We start from the raw sequence: 19,264 nt of genomic DNA on the forward strand, positions 1-19,264 counted from the left end.
ACTGTGTTCTTCCCACTAACATGAATCTATGGATCAACAGGGCACAAAAGACATGTCTTAGAAAAAGTTTTTAAGACATTGATAGAATGGCAACTGATTCTTCATAATGACCCCTTTAGTCAAAGGCATCAAGAAATGTGCTGCATTAAGTCAGTCATTTCATAAAATCGGTTCTTCGTTGGATCAAAAGCCGGTAATCATGTCAGACTTTGTCAACCAATATATAATCCCATCAAAACACATTGTAATTCAGTTCAATTAATAAAACAATCATTACCTCCAGACCGATACATAAATAATGATTAGCAGTAGAAGAGTCAATGAAGAAACTCCACAGCCAACGATTAGAGTGACTGAAGGCAGGATCACCTTGTCCATGTTCTAGGAGAAAGCCAGAAAGAAGAATTTGTTAGAAATCAAAGCTATCAGTGAACAATTTCATCAAGCTTTAAAACATGGTGTAAGGAAATTATTTTTCACAGCAGTTTAAAGTGGTTAGGAAAATTGTTCCACGTTTGTATCATGCGATATCGTAACAGACCAGCAAGTTAATTGGTGTTAAATCTTTGATACGGCTTATGACCAGAAAGAAAAAGGGCTAAAGATTTAGGTTGTGCTGAGGTCTGGCAGCAACAATAAAAACAGCAGCACAAGTCCGAGTGCCCTTTTCCCTGGCTGCGTCCCTTTGTGTGGGGTGCAGGCGACAGGAAAGATAGATGAGGCACCGTGCTATCTGTTGACATACAGCATCTAACTAATTAAGGTTAGTTACAGACAATTAAAGGTCAGCTGGGATTTTTCTGGATCGATTTCCTGACCGCTACAAGCGGTGGGAGTCTGTTTAACGGCACAGTCAGAAAGGAGGAGAGAAGGAAGTCAGCGGGAGAGAGGGAGAGGGGTTTGGGGCTTTTCCAGCACTCTAGGTAGATCACTTTGCCATAGCAGCTGAAAGCTGCCTTGTCAAGACCCCAGTCTCAGCTGCCACACAGCTTTTAAGTGCCCTTGTTATCACTTACGAACCCTCTTTTGAGGGCTGGCCTGCCATCTTTAATAAGATAATGAGTCCATCCTCTCACCATTAATTGGCTGCCTGACAAGAAGGCTAACTATTGACCAGACAGATTGAAGTCCTAAGCCACATTTCAGCCTGCTGATGGAGTTCGGAAGTCGACCCAAAAGTCTTGCCCAAAGTTCCTCTCAAGATACAAAAAGCAGAAACAGCTGGAAAAACTTCAAACTGAAGCAGGGTAACTAGACTCAAAAATGTTAACTCTGTTTCTCTCTCTACAGATGCTGCCAGGCCTGCTCTGTTTCGCCAGCAATTTCTGGTTTTGTTTCCAATTTCCAGCAAGTGCAATTCTTTGTCCTTTCGATACATGTTCTTGTTTCAGTTCTTAGATTGTTTCTTCTTATTAAACATGTTTGCAGAGTTCTCACTTGCGAAAGATGCGCAAATGCAAAGAACCTTTTTTTGATGTCATTAGTTTTATGCTGCAGCCTAGAGTGGTCTCGTGCAGATTTCATGCACATATCATTCGATATCAACGAGATGTATTGACACAAATCCTTATCCAAGAGCTTCCAATTTGCCCCCAATTACATTTTTCCACAAGGGTTAAATCAAACAGGTTAAAGTCAACGACATTAGCTCAACTGCTTTCCAACCAGAGGTCACCTTATTCAAAACCAAGTATGATTCAAAACTAGGACCTTCTTGCCTGGTGCAGATTGATGTCGAACTATTTATCGTGTTTTTCCAACATGCCGCATTGAAGTGACATAAAAATAAAACAAACATAGCCCAGCAAAGTGAAGATTAAAATCTCTACAATTTGCAGTTTATCTGACTTGCTGAAATCCTAATCAATTACTTGCAAACATTAAGGGACATCAGACAGATGAATTGTTTCATGTTGGGCAATGAGTGGAGGGATGTCAGGCAGGAAACTCCACCTTTTTATGGAAGGTTTCCAAGAATCACACGAAGGTTCGAATTGGATATCTGCCCATGCTGTTATTACTAAGCGTTATTTGTTTAAAAATATAAGTGGCAATCAACTAACAGTAGAGGTGACTGTATAATTTCCCAATCAATGCTCTGTAAGCCATTTCCATTCCTAAAATAGGAGGCATCTAACATCTGTGCACATTTCCTGTCACTCCAGTTTCCATTATAATTTCAATGTTCACATTTATAATGGAAACTGTGTTATATAAAACTGGTTAGGCATTAACTGCATTTTCCACAACCCACTCCCCGTTCCTTCAGTGGAGGTGCTGCAATGCCAGCATTGTCATAGTAATTACAGTATGCAAGTTTACATAATAAATGTGGGATATAGAAATTTGTAATCAAAGACAAAAATAAGGTCAGGACGTCAATAAAATGGACCCTGAGCACATCTGTATGCCCTGCTCCAACTACTCTCTGTTCCTGAACATTGTCTTGTCTGCAGACAATGCTTGGTCTAATACTGTCTGCGTGCAATGCCAAAATGCAATGATCAGCACAATGGTTAAATCTTATATTCAGTTGATATTCATCATATTTCAGACATCACATGCTGTTACAGTAAAAAAAAACAAAAAACAGTCAGAACTGAGGCAGTAACATTTAAAATCAGCGACAGCTGTACCCTGAGTAATGTTGGTAGTTTTCAGTGACTACAATTTAATGGATGTGCCTTTTAAGAGTAGTGCCTTTTAAAGGAGCTGAGCAAATTTACAACTAAACATCATAGCCATTCATCAGATTCTTAATCACCCACCCATAGACAATACCATGGATATTACATTTTAGATATTGTTTGCTGAAAATCATTCCATCCTGACCTCACGGTTCTCCCACTATAACACCAAATTAGGAAAGAAAGGTAAACGGTTGAATAATAATTAAGAGGCTAGGCAATTACAGATTCCCTATAGTGTGGAAGCAGGCTATTCAGCCCATCGAGTCCACATCTCCCCTCCAAAGGGCATCCCACCCAGACCCAACCCACAACCCTGCACGTCCGATGGCCAAATTAACTTGCACATTTTTTGACTGCAGGAGGAAACCCACGCAGACATGGGGAGAATGTGCAAACTCCACACAAAGGGTTACCTAAGCACAGAATCGAACCTGGGTCCCGGGTTCAGTTAATGAGTTGGCCACCGTGCTGTCCTATGTCTTCTATAATACGCTGCATGCTCTTCATCAGAAACATTTGCCTTCTCTTTCATCTTTTCAACACTGAAGGGCCTCCAACAGATTTCTACGTTGAAGGGCCTTCAACAGATTTCTAGCATTTGTTTTTTATAACTCAATTCATAAGCAGCCTTTCACACAGGAAGTGGAGACAAAGTGCATATACAGAAATCTGACTGCAAATCTCAACAATTATTTTCCAAATTTCTCGGTTCTATTTGTTTAGATTAGGTTAAGAAAGCTGAATGTTCCTGAAGTGTAATTTAAAGATGCTGTGGTCATTAATTCCAACAACTTTCCAAAAGGAAAAGTGAGGTGAACAATATGTTTTTCAACAATTTTGCTCAGAAAACTTCAATGTCTAAATACTTGTTTCTGGAGGCTTAATTTGGAGATCCTCGAGTGCTAACATTATTTATGACTGAGGTAACATCTGTCTTAAATTTCTGTAATTACCATTCATTCCAGTTCAATTACACCCCAATATAATTTTACATCCATTCAAATGAGAAGATACATAGGTTTGTTTTTAATAGCTATTATCTGCAAAATTACATCTAACCATTAAAAAGAGAAAATAAAGCTAATCCCTCAACAAAGATTAAATGTATCTAATTATTTGCAGCATATGCTCTCTGTTTCCATCTCTGACAACCACCTGGAAACCAATGTCCATTTCAAGCCCACCAACTCCCTCAGGTACCTACGATACATCTCCTCCCATCCACCTTCCTGCAAAAATGCCATCCCCCATTCCCAATTCCTTCATCTCCACTGCATCTGCTCCCAGGATGAGGCATTCCAGTTCCATGCATCTCAGATGTCCTCGTTTTTCAAGGACTGCAACTTCATCCTGCTCAGTGGTCAAGAACACCCTCGACCGTGTCTCCTGCATTTCCCACAACTCACCCCTCACACTCCCTCCCGGCAATAACAATCAAAACAGAATCCCCCTTGTCCTCATGTACCACTCCTCCAACCTCCAGATTCAATGCATCAGCCACCATCACTTCTGCCATTTGCAATCCGACCCCACCACTAAAGACATTTTTCCCTCCCCATCCTTGTCTGCTTTCCAGAGGGACCACTCTCTCCATGACTCCTTTGTCTGCTCCACACTCCCCTTTAGCCCCACCACACCCAGCACTTTACCCTGCAACTGCAGGAAGTGCTACATCTGCCCCTACACCTCCTCCCTCACCCCCATCCCAGGCCATAAGATAACTTTCCACATCAAACAGATATTCACCTGCACATCTGCTAATGTGGTAAGCAGTTTCCTTTGTGGCCTCCTCTACATCGGTGAAACCAAGCGAAGGCTTGGGGACCACTGTGTGGAACACCTACATTCGGTTCACACTAAACAACCTCCCAGTCGCCAACCATTTCAAATCCCCTTCCCAATCCTCAGATGACATGTCCATCCTGGGCCTCCTGCAGTGCCACAACGATGCCACCCGAAGGCTGCAGAAACAGCAACTCATATTCCGAATGGGAACCCTGCAGCCCAATGGTATCAATGAGGATTTCACAAGCTTCAAAATCTCCCCTCCCCCTACCTCATCCCAAAACCAGCCCAGCTTGTCCCCGCCTCCCTAACCTGTCCTTCCTCCATCTACCCCCACCTCCCACCTCAAGCCCCACCCCCATCTCCTACCTACGAGTCTCATTGACCTGTTCATCCGTCCTGGACTGACCCATCCCCTCCCTAACTCTCCACCTACACTGACCTTTACTGGCTCCTACCCAACTCTTTGACTGGTCTGTCTCCTGCCCACCTGTCTTCTCCTCTATCCATCTTCTATCCACCTCCCCCTCTCTCCCTATTTATTTCAGGATCCCCTTCCCCTCCCCCATTTCTGAGGAAGGGTCTAAGCTCGAAACATCAGCTTTCTTGCTCCTCTGGTGCTGCTTGGCCTGCGGTGTTCATCTAGCTCTACACCTTGTTATCCCAGGTTCTCCAACATGTGCAGTTCGTACTGTCTCTTGCTCAGGTATCTATACTTTACTGATGTTTTGGAGCATCAAATAAAAATCTGCAAGGAATGATAGTACATAGTGTAGTACAGAACAAAGATGAATACCTAAAGCTCAAAGAAAAGTTTTTTTTTTAAAAAAAGAGCTAATGCTAGTTATTTAGATGCTTCCTAATCAATTTGCTCAGAGATACTGCTACTCATCTCTCAAACAGGTGGAACTTGAACCCAAGCCTCCTGATTCAGAGGTAGGGATGCGACCATTGCACAACAGCCATCATGGCCATTGTTTAAAGCAAAAACACACTACATGTGTGATGGGTGCCTTCAACAGGCAACCAATTACTGCTCCCAACTGCAAGTCGGGCCACTGGATCAGGCACCAAACTGTCAGTTCAGTTCTTGACCAATCAGCTGCCTCATCAGTGATGTCCTTGCCCTGTCTGAAGTTGCTGGTCATCAGAGATCAGCAGCCATTGGTAGCTACAGAGCATGAACAAAGGCCCAGCCTGTAAATGCAGGAAGGCCTGCACGGGCACAAAGGTAAATGTGTGCTTTCGGGGCAAGTGGAAATCACAGGGAGAGGGGAGTCAGGTGAGTCAAAGACAAAGACAGGATGGCTTTCAATGGACAGCCAACCTGGCCCACTTCCTCAACCTTCTCGTGTCCCCCTCTGGCATGGAAGACAGGTCTCCCTTGTTTCTCTGTCAGCAAAGCAGATATTGTTACTGCCTTTCAAAAAGGCAAGAAATTGGTCAGTGAGACCTGTAAGCAGACACAAATGTTTGAAATATTTCTGTACACACTCACACCCAGACTCTGATTGCTGAGGTAGTGCAGCTGATGTTGCATACATGGACTTACAAATGGAGAATGACAAAATACCACACAGTTAGACTTCTAAATGAAAAGAAGTAAATCAGATTGATGGGCTGAGGCAGTCTGGATACAAACCTTGCTGAGAGTGAAAGCAAAGAATATTGCTGAATTCTTATTCTTCCATAGAAAGAAGGAAGCAGGAATTCTCCAGGAAGCCCTCTGAGGAACATTGTTTTTCATTGATATAAAAATGAACACACATAACCGATGAAATTTAACAGAAATGTGTGAGGTAATGCATGTTGGTGGGAAGAATAAGGAGTACTGGTTTAAACTAAATGAGACAAAAGTAAAAGAAGTGCGGAAACAGGGAAGCATGAAAAAAACCTTTTATGGTGCCAAAACAAGAGGATGCTGTTTAAAACAAAGTATCATTGACTTTATTAATAGAGATCACAAACTCAAAACATAGGACACTTTGCAAAAAAATTTACAGAATGCTTGTGAGGCCCCAACTGGAGTATTATTCAGTTCTGAGCCCAATAATTTAGCTAGGATGTCAAGGCTTTATAGAAGGTGATAAAGAGATTTACAAGAATGGCAATGAGATAGTAAAGACTTCAGTTCTGTGGAGAGACAGGAGAAGCTGGGCTTTACTTGCAGACTAAAAAATGTGAACAGGAATTTTTTTAGGGTTGCCCGAAACCATGAACACAATTTTGAAAAAATCCATTGAGGAACATTGTCTCCAGGGGCACAAAAGCCAGAAGAAAGCAATTTCAGGTTTTTGTTTAGTCCTTCATGCAATGTAGGTTTCACTAATAAGGCTATAATTTGTTGTCTGTTCCTACTTTCCTCTGTACTGAATTCTTTTCCAGGCTATATCAGAGAGCACATTATCGTCAACCACATTTCTGCAGATCTGGAAGTACATATAAAAGACAGACCAATGTTGGTAGATTTCAGTCCCTAAAGGACACTGGTAAACCAGATACTTTTTAATGCTACTCAGCAGTGGTTTTGTGGTAATCTTCAGATTAGTTCTTACTTCCAGATTTATTAATTGAATTCATATTGCACCAGCGTGCTTGTGGGATTATGAACTCATGCCTACACAGCATTAGCCTGGACCTCTGAACAACTAGTTCAGTGATAGTGTCACTATGTTAAAACTTTCTCACCCAAAACTATTAGCAAAAGAACCAAAGATGGCATGAAGATTTCCAAAAGAAAATGATAAAATAGCAAGCAGTTGTGAAACATAATCAGAAAAATAATCTCTGCCATAGGAAGGATATTATTAAATTGGAAAGGGTGCAAAATGATTTACAAGGACATTATCAGGGCTGAAGGCATGAGTTATAAAGGTGAGATCTGGATAGGCTAGGACATTTTACCCTGGAGCGTTGGAGGCTGAAATTACAGAGGTTTATAAAATCATAAGGACATAGATAGGCTGAGTAGCCAAGATAGGTAAATTTAAAACTAGACAGCATAGGTTTAAGGTGAGAGGGGAAAGATTTAAAAGGGAACTGAGGGACAACTTTCTCACCCAGAGGGTGATACATCTGTGCAATGTGTTGTCAAAGAAGCTGGGAGAGGTGAGTACAAATATAACATTTAAAAGACATTTTGACAGGTGCATGAATAGGAAACGTTGAGGGTTATGGGCCAAGTGCAGTCAAATGAGACGAGATCAGTTTCGGAAACCTGGTCAAAGGGGCTGTTTCCGTGCTGTATGACTCTAAAGTTCTGGAAGAGCTCAGTAGGTCTAGCAGCATCTGAGATGACAGAAACACAGCTAACATTTCAAATCTTCTTCAATCCGTTTGGACTGAAAATGTTAACTCTGATTCTCTGTTCACAAATGCTCCCAGACCTGCCCAGTTTCTCCAGCAACTTCTGTTTTTATTTCAGAACTCCAGTGTCCATAGTATTTTGCTTTTACTTTAACGGGCTATACATTGTATGACAATGTTCAAAAGGAAATCCGATAATTTAGTTAAAAAGAAATCATGTCCATGGTGAAAGACAGATTGGGGAGGAAAATTAGTTGGATGTACTCAACAGTAATGCTGAACTGTATAATCTCCTTCTGTGCTGTTTGAGTCTAGGGTGCTATGATTCCAAGAAAGACACCATGATAAGGATTACATTCACCCCCAAGGATGGCAGTGTGGCAAGATAATTACTGGTTTGATAAAATTAGTGAAACCAGTGTAACACTGGATTAGTAAATCAAATCTGAACTGAAGTTCCCAATCTCCACTGCGTTCAGGAGTCACTACCGGGGGAGATAGAAAAACAAAAACAAGGGCTTTTAGAAGGCATCTGATAAGATACAGCAGAAAAATTGTCACAAAACAATAATCTTGCAGCATAGATCAATAACTGCTTGGGAATGAGGTGATGGTGGGGTTAAGTAGTTCGTTTCCTGATAAGCCAAGTGCGAAATGTGATATTTCTCAAGAAAATGCATTGAGCATTCAGCCTTGATCTACATCTATCAGTTAGATGTGTGGATGTCCTTGTACATCCAAGCTTGCTGGTGATTATTTTTAGGAGAAATACATTTTGAAAATGTGAGAAAAGAACTGCAAATTAACAAGGGCATAAACAGGAAAAAAAAATCTATTGCACATGGAATTCAATGTGAGAAAAGGCACGGTAATCAATATCAGACTACAGGAATATTTTCTTAATGATGACACTGACAACTGGGGAAAAGCAAAGGAATGTTGGCTTCTATGTGTAAAAGTCACTAAGAACAGGTGCACAAGAATAAAATGTCATCAAGTACTCTAACAGCATGTTGGCCTTTATCTCAAAGCAGTTGGAATGTAAAAATAAGGAAACCATGCTTTCAGCAAAGAAAGACTTACATTTATCAAGTCTTTGACAACGACAGGCATCCCAAAACTTTTTATACAACCTAATACATTGTGTTTAAGCATAGGCACTGTTGTAATGTGTGCAAATGTCTCAGCCAATTTATGCATAGCAAGGTCTAAATGAACAGAAATGAGATTGAGGGGATTTAACTTTATAAGCTTTTAAAAGCTGCAGAGTTTAGTGTAGGAGATGGGACAGCTGAAGCCCACAATATGTGATACCTATAGGATGTAGAACGTTCTGGATACTTTCTTCGCTCACATGAACAAATATGCAGGGTGTTCCTGGCCTCAGGATATCCCAAAGAACATTATAAGCATGGATAATGGGAACTGCAGATGCTGGAGAATCCAAGAATATAAAATGTGAGGCTGGATGAACACAGCAGGCCCAGCAGCATCTCAGGAGCACAAAAGCTGACGTTTCGGGCCTAGAACCTTCATCAGAGAGGGAGATGGGGTGAGGGTTCTGGAATAAATAGGGAGAGAAGGGGAGGCAGACCGAAGATGGAGAGAAAAGAAGATAGGCGGAGAAGAGAGTATAGGTGGGGAGGTAGGGAGGGGATAGGTCAGTCCAGGGAAGATGGACAGGTCAAGGAGGTGGGATGAGGTTAGTAGGTAGGAGATGGAGGTGTGGCTTGGGGTGGGAGGAAGGGATGGGTGAGAGGAAGAACAGGTTAGGGAGGCAGAGACAGGCTGGACTGGGACCCCTCCCATTCTTTAGATGACATGTCCATCATGGGCCTCCTGCAGTGCCACAATGATGCCACCCGTAAGTTGCAGGAACAGCAACTCATATTCCGCTTGGGAACCCTGCAGCCCAATAGTATCAATGTGGACTTCACCAGCTTCAAAATCTCCCCTTCCCCCACCGCATCCGAAAACCAGCCCAGTTCGTCCCCTCCCCCCAAAGCACCACATAACCAGCCCAGCTCTTCCCCTCCACCCACTGCATCCCAAAGCCAGTCCAGCCTGTCTCTGCCTCCCTAAACTGTTCTTCCTCTCACCCATCCCTTCCTCCCACCCCAAGCTGCACCTCCATCTCCTATCTACTAACCTCATCCCACCTCCTTGACCCGTCTGTCTTCCCTGGACTGACCTATTCCCTCCCTACCTCCCCACCTATCTTCTTTTCTCTCCATCTTCGGTCTGCCTCCCCCTCTCTCCCTATTTATTCCAGAACCCTCACCCCATCCCCCTCTCTGATGAAGGGTCTAGGCCCGAAACGTCAGCTTTTGTGCTCCTGAGATGCTGCTGGGCCTGCTGTGTTCATCCAGCCTCACATTTTATTATAATCATGGAAGTATTTTTGAAATGCAACCAGTATTGCAATACAAGGAAATATAGCACCCAAATTACATGCAGAAAAACCCCACAGGCAGCAACGAGACAATGTTCAGATAGTCTGTTTTTTTTTGTGCTTTTGGTTGGGGACAGTTATCCAGGACATCCAAAACTATGGCTTGCTCTACTTCAAGCAACAGAATGAAAGCTGCAAAACCCAAGAGGTCAGGCAGGGCTTCATCCAATTGCGAGCACCTCCAACACAGGAGCACTCCCTCAGTATTGGGCCAAACATTAGTTAGATTACATGCTTGAATGTGGGGAGCAGGATTTGAGCCCACAACCTTCAAGCATGGTTGCATGGCCTCTCACTCAAGTCTGACAAATGACTTTACTTGTACTTAAAAAAAAACTCTCAGGTAGAATTGATCGGAATCAGTTTAACTCAGGATCCCAAATGGAGTACTGTATTCAGCTTTTGGAATTCCAAATTTCATGAAAAGTTTGGAAGGCACTTCAGAGCAGAATCAACGGAGCAACACCAGCAGTGTTAAATGTCAGATCCTGAATAAAGGGTGAATGAATTTGGTTAGCATCCCCTTTTGTTTAACAGATTCAGAGGTGATCTATTTGAGATCTTTAACTGGGTATGGTGAACAGGGTCTTTATTGAAGCTAGGCCACTTAATACTGAACTCAGGAAGCAAATGCTTACATAAAGCACAACAGAAATCTGGAGCTCCCTTTCCAAAAGTCTATGAATGTTTAAGTAATTTGCAATTCACAACTCTGAATGATATATTTATACTGGGTAATGATACCGAGGGATATGGAGCAAAAATACATAAATGGAGGTGATCTACACATCAGCCACAATTTATCCCAGTTTCTGAGCAGACTCAAGCACTTACAAGATTTTGAGATGTTCATAGAATCCCTACAATGCAGACAGAGGTCATTCTGCGCATCAAACCAGCTACCTTCCTCTGCACTTTGGGGGCTGAAAGCTTTATTTGATCAATAAGAGACTGACAGTAAAAAGATCTACAAGTGAGAAATTTAAGCAAATCCTATGCTTGAGTTCTCAATAACAGTCTTACTTTCACTATCAAATCACGGTTAAAGAAGTGATTGTGATAGATATCGGTATGTAATGTCATTTAATGAAAGGAGCGAAATAAATTGTTGGTTTTCTGCAGAACTGTGCTCATGAAAGAACGCCACACTGTCATATGTGTACCTGACAGATTAATTAACAGATATTAACAATGATTGACCCCCAAAGTTAAAGTGCCATTATACAACCTGACGAGTTCAGGGGTTTAAAAATATGAAAAAAGCACAACTATTTTGATACATGTCTTATAATACTGTGTTTGTTTTGAAACTAATCAACAGCACAGATAATCACTGAGTTAAACTGATTCTGATCAATTCTACCTGAGAGATTTTTTTTAAAAATCTCTCTGTTAGTTTTCCTGTCAAGATAATAATTAGGAAATTGAATAACAGTCTACTCCCAAGCTTCTGCTGCAACAAGGCTACTGTTGGGGCATGCATGAGTCATTAAGATCTTCCATGAAAGTGATGATAGCGTTGGGGTAGGAACATAAGTGGGGAAATTGTTTGGCATCCATTTAATATCTCTATTTAACTGTAGTACAGCCAAGATCAGGATCTCAACAAAATGCTGAGATCAACTGTGTGTGTTAAGCCTGCTATGAATTAATATTTCATTCCACTATGCTGTAACAACAGTATTCCTGTATGTTATTTCTCCATTTAAGTTTCTTTGCATCTCAACTGATCATATCGCTATTCAGTTTTCACAATAAAAAAACTTAAACTTAGTAATATTTCATACACCCCTTTCTGTGCAGAATTAATTTCCTTCCAATAAAATGAAAATGCAATATCGAAAATGTTCAATAGGGAAAATCTTAGGCAAATGACAACTTTCTACTACGCTAAGACCCTGCAATTCTGTTTTATTTAGAATTGTCTTTCGCCTACCCAATCAATTATTCATCAGGAGAAACAAATTCTTCAGTTTATGAGAAGATCCCCAGCTACAATCTTCACTAGTCTTAAATCTGGCATTGATCTTATATGTAACACTTTCACATTCTTCTGTATGTTGCAAAGCATTTTATCCATACTTATGTTGCAATGGTAGGTAGATGTTCTTTATTGAATTCTAATTGCATGGTAGTTCAGTTGTAAATTACATTGTTCAATTTGCACTTCACAGCAAGAAAAATGTGTCAACAATGATCACCTTCCAGATCAACATTACTCGGGTCACCAAGAATAGACTGCATACAGAAATTCAGATTTGATTGATCAGATTGCAGGTTTCTGAGCAGATGGACTTTGAGACGAATTGTAATTAAGCAAATGATCAAGATGCGAGATCCTCAGTAATCCTGTGTGCTATATTGGCCTATGAATCCACTTAGTTTCCACATGATTTTCGTTGTCTTTTATATTGAAGCAGGCATCAATACATTGAATCAATAAGTGCCATATTAAAATAATTGATACAGGAATATCTTGACAAGGTTTGAAGTGTTTTCACTAAACTGCAGTCTTTTCAAGGTTAAAGTATCTCAATTTATCAGGCAATTTTGTCCTGCTGGTCTTCTTCTAAAGAAATACATCTTTTTATGTGAGTTTTCCAACAGATTTAGTTTCCAGATCAATCAATAAAACTGTCAGCAAGATTCTGCCTTATATTTGATATTGAATAGTATCATGCTACAAAAAAAATGCTACATTTACTGCAGCATGCCAGTGCAACCTTGTCTAAAGGTGAGAACAACATTAAGAATTGAGCATTCAGTAAAGACAGTAATGCAACATCAATAATGTCATTGTGCATTTCTAAACAAAGCTGACTACTATTTTCGTGTTCATCAAGATCAATGGTGTTTGTAATGGAAAACTGAATAGCCATTCTAGGACTTCATTTTGTGGCCTACCAGAGCAACTGTGTCACACCAAAGCCAACTAATTTCACAATATAAGCATATTTGTTCATCATCGAGTTGATGTTTCCAAAGTATCATTGTGGGCTTGGTTTCAACCAGGAATAGTCACTTCACAACACTGAATTGATTAGGAGCAACAGGACTATTGTTCAAAAAGCAGAATCTGTTCCAGTCAGCTTTCCGTTACCCAGAATCCTGCAGGTTTTATTTTCTCTTGAAGTATCTATCCAATGCACTTCTGTTGTATTTGCCTCCACTATCCTATATTCAGTTGATTCCATATCCTAACAACTTGATACATAAATACAATTATTTTCATATAATCCTCTCATTCTTTTACGATTACATAAATTAGTTCCCATTGGAAATACTGAGTGCTACTTGTAAAAACAGTTTCTCCTCAGTTACTCCTAATTTGAAACACAGACACTGAACTAACCCTTTACCTTCTCTGCTCTGAAAGCAATCCCAGCTCACGTACTGCTCCACATAACTGAAGTCCTGCATCATCAGTACCATTCGTATTAATCTCTTAATGGCCTTTAAATCTGTCCAAAACTGTGGTGTCCAAACAGAGACTTCTAATAGTATGGCATAACTTCACCAATACTTTTAAAAAGTCATATGCTTTTGCAGAGGTATGCAAAACATACCTTGCCACATTCAGAGATATGGGATACTCCATCTGCTTCTGTACCCAATTTAAAAATGGAGTTTTGCTTATATCACCCATTCCTATTCATTGTCACATGTCCCATTTCATCGATCTGTGCACCTGAAGTATGCTATTGTTTCTATTGACCAACTAATGCCCACATCTCTTAATTAGAGGTCATGTGAATTCATGTACAGTTCTGAAGTATATTCACTTACGACATATGTATTAAAATAGATCTAAAAATGGAAGAGGAAGTGCATATGTTCGTCTTAACAACAACATAATTCCATGTGTGAAGCGTGCTGGCTGTGTACTTTTGTTTTTAAGTACAGGGACATAAACATGAATAATATTATATTTTCAATTTGATGTTTGAACATTGTATTTTATAGCTGCTAGCCACAACAGTTAAAAGCTTGGAATCTAAAACTAATAAATCTAACTTGTCAAGATTGTGGAATTCACCATTCAGAATTATTTGGACAAAATATGTGCTACACATGTTACCAGGTTAACCACAGAACAGAGGACATGACCTAGCAGAGATAGAACAGCCCAACTCCCATACAGAACCAGCATTCTTTTCCAAAGTATCAGTAGCTTTAGAAAAGATATCTTATCCTTATATGCAGTAAAGGACAAAAGAAAATACATAATATTTTTTTAAATTGTCTTAACTATTGCTCTACCAAATTTCTAATTTTTAGTGTCAAACAAAATAATGGTCCGAATACATTTACTTATGGACTGTACCTGCAGTGGTGAACAGCTCATCGATGATATTCTCACTAGTGAGTCAGACCATACTTGAATATTAATCTCAGATTACACATCAATGCAGTCCCAAGCAAGTGTTGCACTGTCAGAAGTGCTGTCTTCGGGTGATACATAACAGTCCCCAGCTACTTGGCAGGTGAATGTAAAAGATACCAAATTACTATCTGAAGGAGAGCAGGGAGCATTCTTAGTGTCCTGGTCAATTCTTAAATGGAACATACAAATTTGTGTACACCATTCTACCGATTGAGCCTGCTCTGTCATTCAATATAGTTGTGGCTGATCAGCAACTTATATTCTTCTTATCCCATTCTATCGCCACATCCTTTAATGTCATTGGCATTTAGAAATCTTTAAAATATCTGCATTAACAATGCTTAACGACTGAGCTTCCACAGTCTTCTAGGATGAGGAATGTGTGAAATTGTGGCCATGGTTCTGAGTTTCCCACTCAGGGGAAACATTTTTCAGTCACAAAGATCAGAACAGAGACAGTTGATCGTTTGAGGCACGTGGGACATTCCTGTGATCAATGTAACCACCATGTTTACATGAATACAGATGGATGGATGGTTGTGTCACTGGAGGGGTTCAGATAAGAAGAAAAATTGGACAGTCTGTAGTTGCTTTTCCATGGAGCAATGAAGGTTGAGAGGACATCTAATAGAGGTATATAACATTATATTAGGGTGAGAGATAGCGTGATAGGAAAGCACTGTTTCTATGAGTACAGAGATCAAAAACCAAGGGGCATAGATTTAAGGCAACAGGTAGAAGGTAAAGATGAGAATTTGTTTCACTCAGAGTGATGGGAGTATGAAACTCGTTAGCTGAAAGGTGAAAGACCCAGAAACTCTCAAGTCATTTAAGCAATATTTAAGAGACTCATTGGAATAATGATAGCCTTCAGAGCTATGGCCCCATTAGTTGGAAAATGTGTTTAGTGTGGTCAAATCTTTGCTGACTAGCATGGGCATGATGGGCCAAATTATCTCCTTTTGTCTGGAAACATGCAGCTAATATTATGGTGTTGCTGGATAAGCTAACGATGCAAATGCAAGTTAACAGTGTGGAGCTGGATGAACACAGCAGGCCGTGCAAATGCAAGTTCTATGTTTGTTACTATTAGCGAAACTATCATTCAGTTAGAAAGCTGCTTAGTGTCCCCTGATATGAGAACTTAAATACCCACCTTGACTTTAAATGGCTTCAAATAAAAATTTACATTTATTCAGATTAGCAATGGAATATCCTTTTCCATTGAAGGGAGGAACGTATATTTATGTGGTGTGTTTTCTCACCTCAGAATTTTTGAAATCACTTTATAACTAAAAAGGCACTTTAAGACTGCAGTCAAAGTTTTAATGTGGGTGAAAATGAAATATCTTTTCATCAACTAATCTCCCAAAACAGCAGTTAATAAATTGCTAAATTGCGTTTTCTTGCCATTACTTATGAATGGTGAAATGTTGGTCAGGGCACCAAGAGAACTCTGTGCTCTTTTTCAAATAATAGGATTTTCAATATATTACTGAACTATAACCTTTGTTTAACTTCATATTACAAAGTCTCTCTCTTCCATACTGTAACACTGCATCAGCATTCCTCCCTTCTAAGTCAAGTGCTCAAGCAATCCTGTGATAGCCAACCAGCAATTTTTAAATTTAGAACCGAAAGGATTGCCAACTAAGACAAGGAGCAAGACGTTCACACTGATAACACAGTGTGCAGCTGGAGGAACACAGCAGGCCAGGCAGCATCAGAGGACCAGGAAAGTTGACATTTCGGGTCGCGGCCCTTCTTCAGAAAAACGTTCCCTGAAGAAGGGGCCTGGCCCGAAACAATAACTTTCCTCCTCCTCTGATGCTGCCTGGCCTATTGTGTTTCTCCAGCTGTGTTATCCCTGATTCCAGCATCTGCAGTTCTTACTGTGTCTAAGATGCTGACATCTTAGGAGGCAGGAGTATTTGGAGGCAGGAACAGGGTGGGCAGGCAAAGAATTTCCTTATACTTAGATTCCCAGTTCCCCACTCTGGTTCTGTCTGCTCATCACTTTCATGTGAATTGGATTGGAAGAGATACAGATAGCCGCCCACAAGCTCCAGGCAGCTTGCTAAGCCAATGGAAGATCAATCAACACCATTGATCACAGGCCAAATGGAATTTTACAGCAGGAACCAGCATTCTATAATCACTTTGTAGCATGTACCAATTAATTTCTACCAACAATGCCTGTAAAGCAATATCATGCCTTTGATGGAATAATTTTATCCCAGAATCACTAACTTTACAACAAATAACGCAACTATAATCATAATCTATTCCACAGATATACATCACTTCAGCAACAATAACTAATGGGCACAAACACATGTTTGCTGAGAAAATTAACTGCCAACATCACCAACTGGTTAAGTAAAATCTCCAGAGCTTTCAACAGATCTTTAAATACTACCCTTACTAAGATTTCATCTTTGTTTTTTAGATGCTGCCTGACCCATTTGGGTTCCTGTTATTATTTATACCATCACTATTCCCATGCACAAAAAAATCCTCTGAATGCAAAAACTAATTTGACTGCTTGATGGTGGGGTCACAATATTCTCCTTACATGTCAACATATACTATGTCTTTTTGTGAAAATCAGCAACTTGTGCATACCTACTATTTACCCTTTTTTGCTGATTTTATAAGTTTTATTTTTAAAAATATTTGACATGAATTTGATATACATATATTCCATTGTAGCACCACATGCATTGACAGTGGGATTTTCATTATAGATGTCACTATAGGAGAACCATTAGAATGACTGCCATGTCATTTAACACACAGGTACACATGTATATGAATATGCATTGACTTGGCATTCGATTATATAATAATCATGAAATAAAATGTGTCTAAATGAAGTATTAGTTGACAACATTAGCTGTGTGACACACTTGCTTACAAGACCAAAAGAAAATCCTTAGCTGCAGGGTCTTATGCTTTTTTGCCAATAAATCAAAGTAATACATTTATATCACTATTAATACAAAATAACATTCCAAGAGATCATAGGGTTTTTAACTCTTATTATGGATGATTGTAAACAGCTTCTATCTGACATCATGACTAGCATCCATCTTACTCACAGTCCACTCAAATAAAGAGTAAATTCCAATGGCAATACAAGCAAAATAGTCCAATAATTTTACATTTTATCTTGATGATTGGGTGGAACTGAGAGAATCATATGTAACATGTTCAACTGAGCTCAATAGTTTGACTTCCTCATGCTATTATAACGTACAGCCGTGGCAAAAAGAATGAGTTTGGGCTGACACATGGTGCCAAGCTCACAAACATTTCCTAAACTGTTTAGTTAAATGCAGTTGACAAAAAAACACATATGGCAGAACGTTTAGGAAATGTTTATCTTATAGCTGTGCCACTTAGCCAATCATCCTGGCATAAAATTACTTGTTATTTATTTATTATGTCACTAATTGATTGTATCATTTATATTTAATATGAAATCATTTGCATTGATTAGAGATAAGCATTTTGATCTTTTGGAACTCAACAAATCTCTGAATATTCATCATAACATTAGAGAACATTCTGATGGAGATACTGTGTTCCAAAATAAGTATTTCATTTAGATAATTCCTTTCTACAGAAATGTGTAATACATCCACAGTCACATAAGGAACGGAGATGGTTTGCTGCTTGCAACGTATTTACTTTCACATGTAAAACAGGTTTGTATTTGACAGCATTTGTGAGTGTTGAGCCATTCCACTCCTCCACAACTGAGGTAATTGACCACAAAACATGGTAATTCAGACTAATATCAGGTGAAAACATCTGGGCAGGACATCTTAATAAATGCTGATTGCAATTTATTCTAATGCCAGCAGCGGTGGGTTAAATGCTAGTTTGTTAATAGACACAGCAGTCCCAAACACATAGATTTTTTGAACTGAAATGTCAGCCTTTAAATACAGGTGTCATGCCCCCGTTAGTGGCGAGCAATGTCTTCTGACCTGCAGATTTTGCGCTGTTTTTTGTTTTTTTTTTCTCGCTCCCTCGAGACGAAATGCAACATTTCCTCCAAAATAATCATAATAAATAAAAAGGACTTACCGAATCTGACGAGAGCTGAGCCAAAATGGCGAAGCTGGAGAGCCGGTCACACTGGCATTTTGTACGTGACGAGTCAATGGGGAACGTCTTACAGCCGCGGCTCGACCAGACCCCCTGGACGGCGAAGCTGACAATTTCCAAAAGAGAGAAGAGACGGACACATCTCTAAATGAGGAGCCAGAATCAATGCAACAAACCCAAAGCATCCGCCAAAGCAACAACAAACAAAAAAAATTTACAGAGGGCGATGCATCAGCTCGGCTACGCCAAAGAAATATTTACAATAATAATTAAGTATGTTTTTCCCCTGCGCCCCCCCCACCAAAAAAATTTTAAAAAACAGCGATGCACGGAATTAATCCAACTAGTACGACCATTCATCTCCCCAGCTAAACCGCAGCCGTTCCCAGAAGAAACATACAGTCAACGCTGAAATCTCCATCCCCACATTCTCTGCTTAGGAGAGAACAACAAAAGTGATTTTCTCAGACTGCGGGAACTGCAAGCAATTCTTGATCCTTCTGTTTCTTTTTAATAGGTCCCGCGGTCCAC

At 40.0% G+C, this 19,264-nt stretch overlaps 1 protein-coding gene across 14 annotated transcripts in view; it reads right to left on the bottom strand.

The window, feature by feature from the left end:
- Positions 1-19,264, bottom strand: part of adgrb1a (adhesion G protein-coupled receptor B1a) — a 572,033-nt gene that overhangs the window by 153,805 nt on the left and 398,964 nt on the right. For all 14 annotated transcript variants that reach the window (XM_048528814.2, XM_059646190.1, XM_059646188.1 and 11 more), the window contains 2 exons: positions 18,713-18,839; positions 278-381 (listed from right to left, as the gene is read on the bottom strand). In XM_048528814.2, the coding sequence (XP_048384771.1) occupies positions 278-381; positions 18,713-18,839 (231 nt within the window). The remainder of the gene's footprint in view (positions 1-277; positions 382-18,712; positions 18,840-19,264) is intronic.

Source organism: Stegostoma tigrinum, chromosome 5 (genome assembly GCF_030684315.1).
Source record: "Stegostoma tigrinum isolate sSteTig4 chromosome 5, sSteTig4.hap1, whole genome shotgun sequence".
NCBI classification, from domain to species: domain Eukaryota; kingdom Metazoa; phylum Chordata; class Chondrichthyes; order Orectolobiformes; family Stegostomatidae; genus Stegostoma; species Stegostoma tigrinum.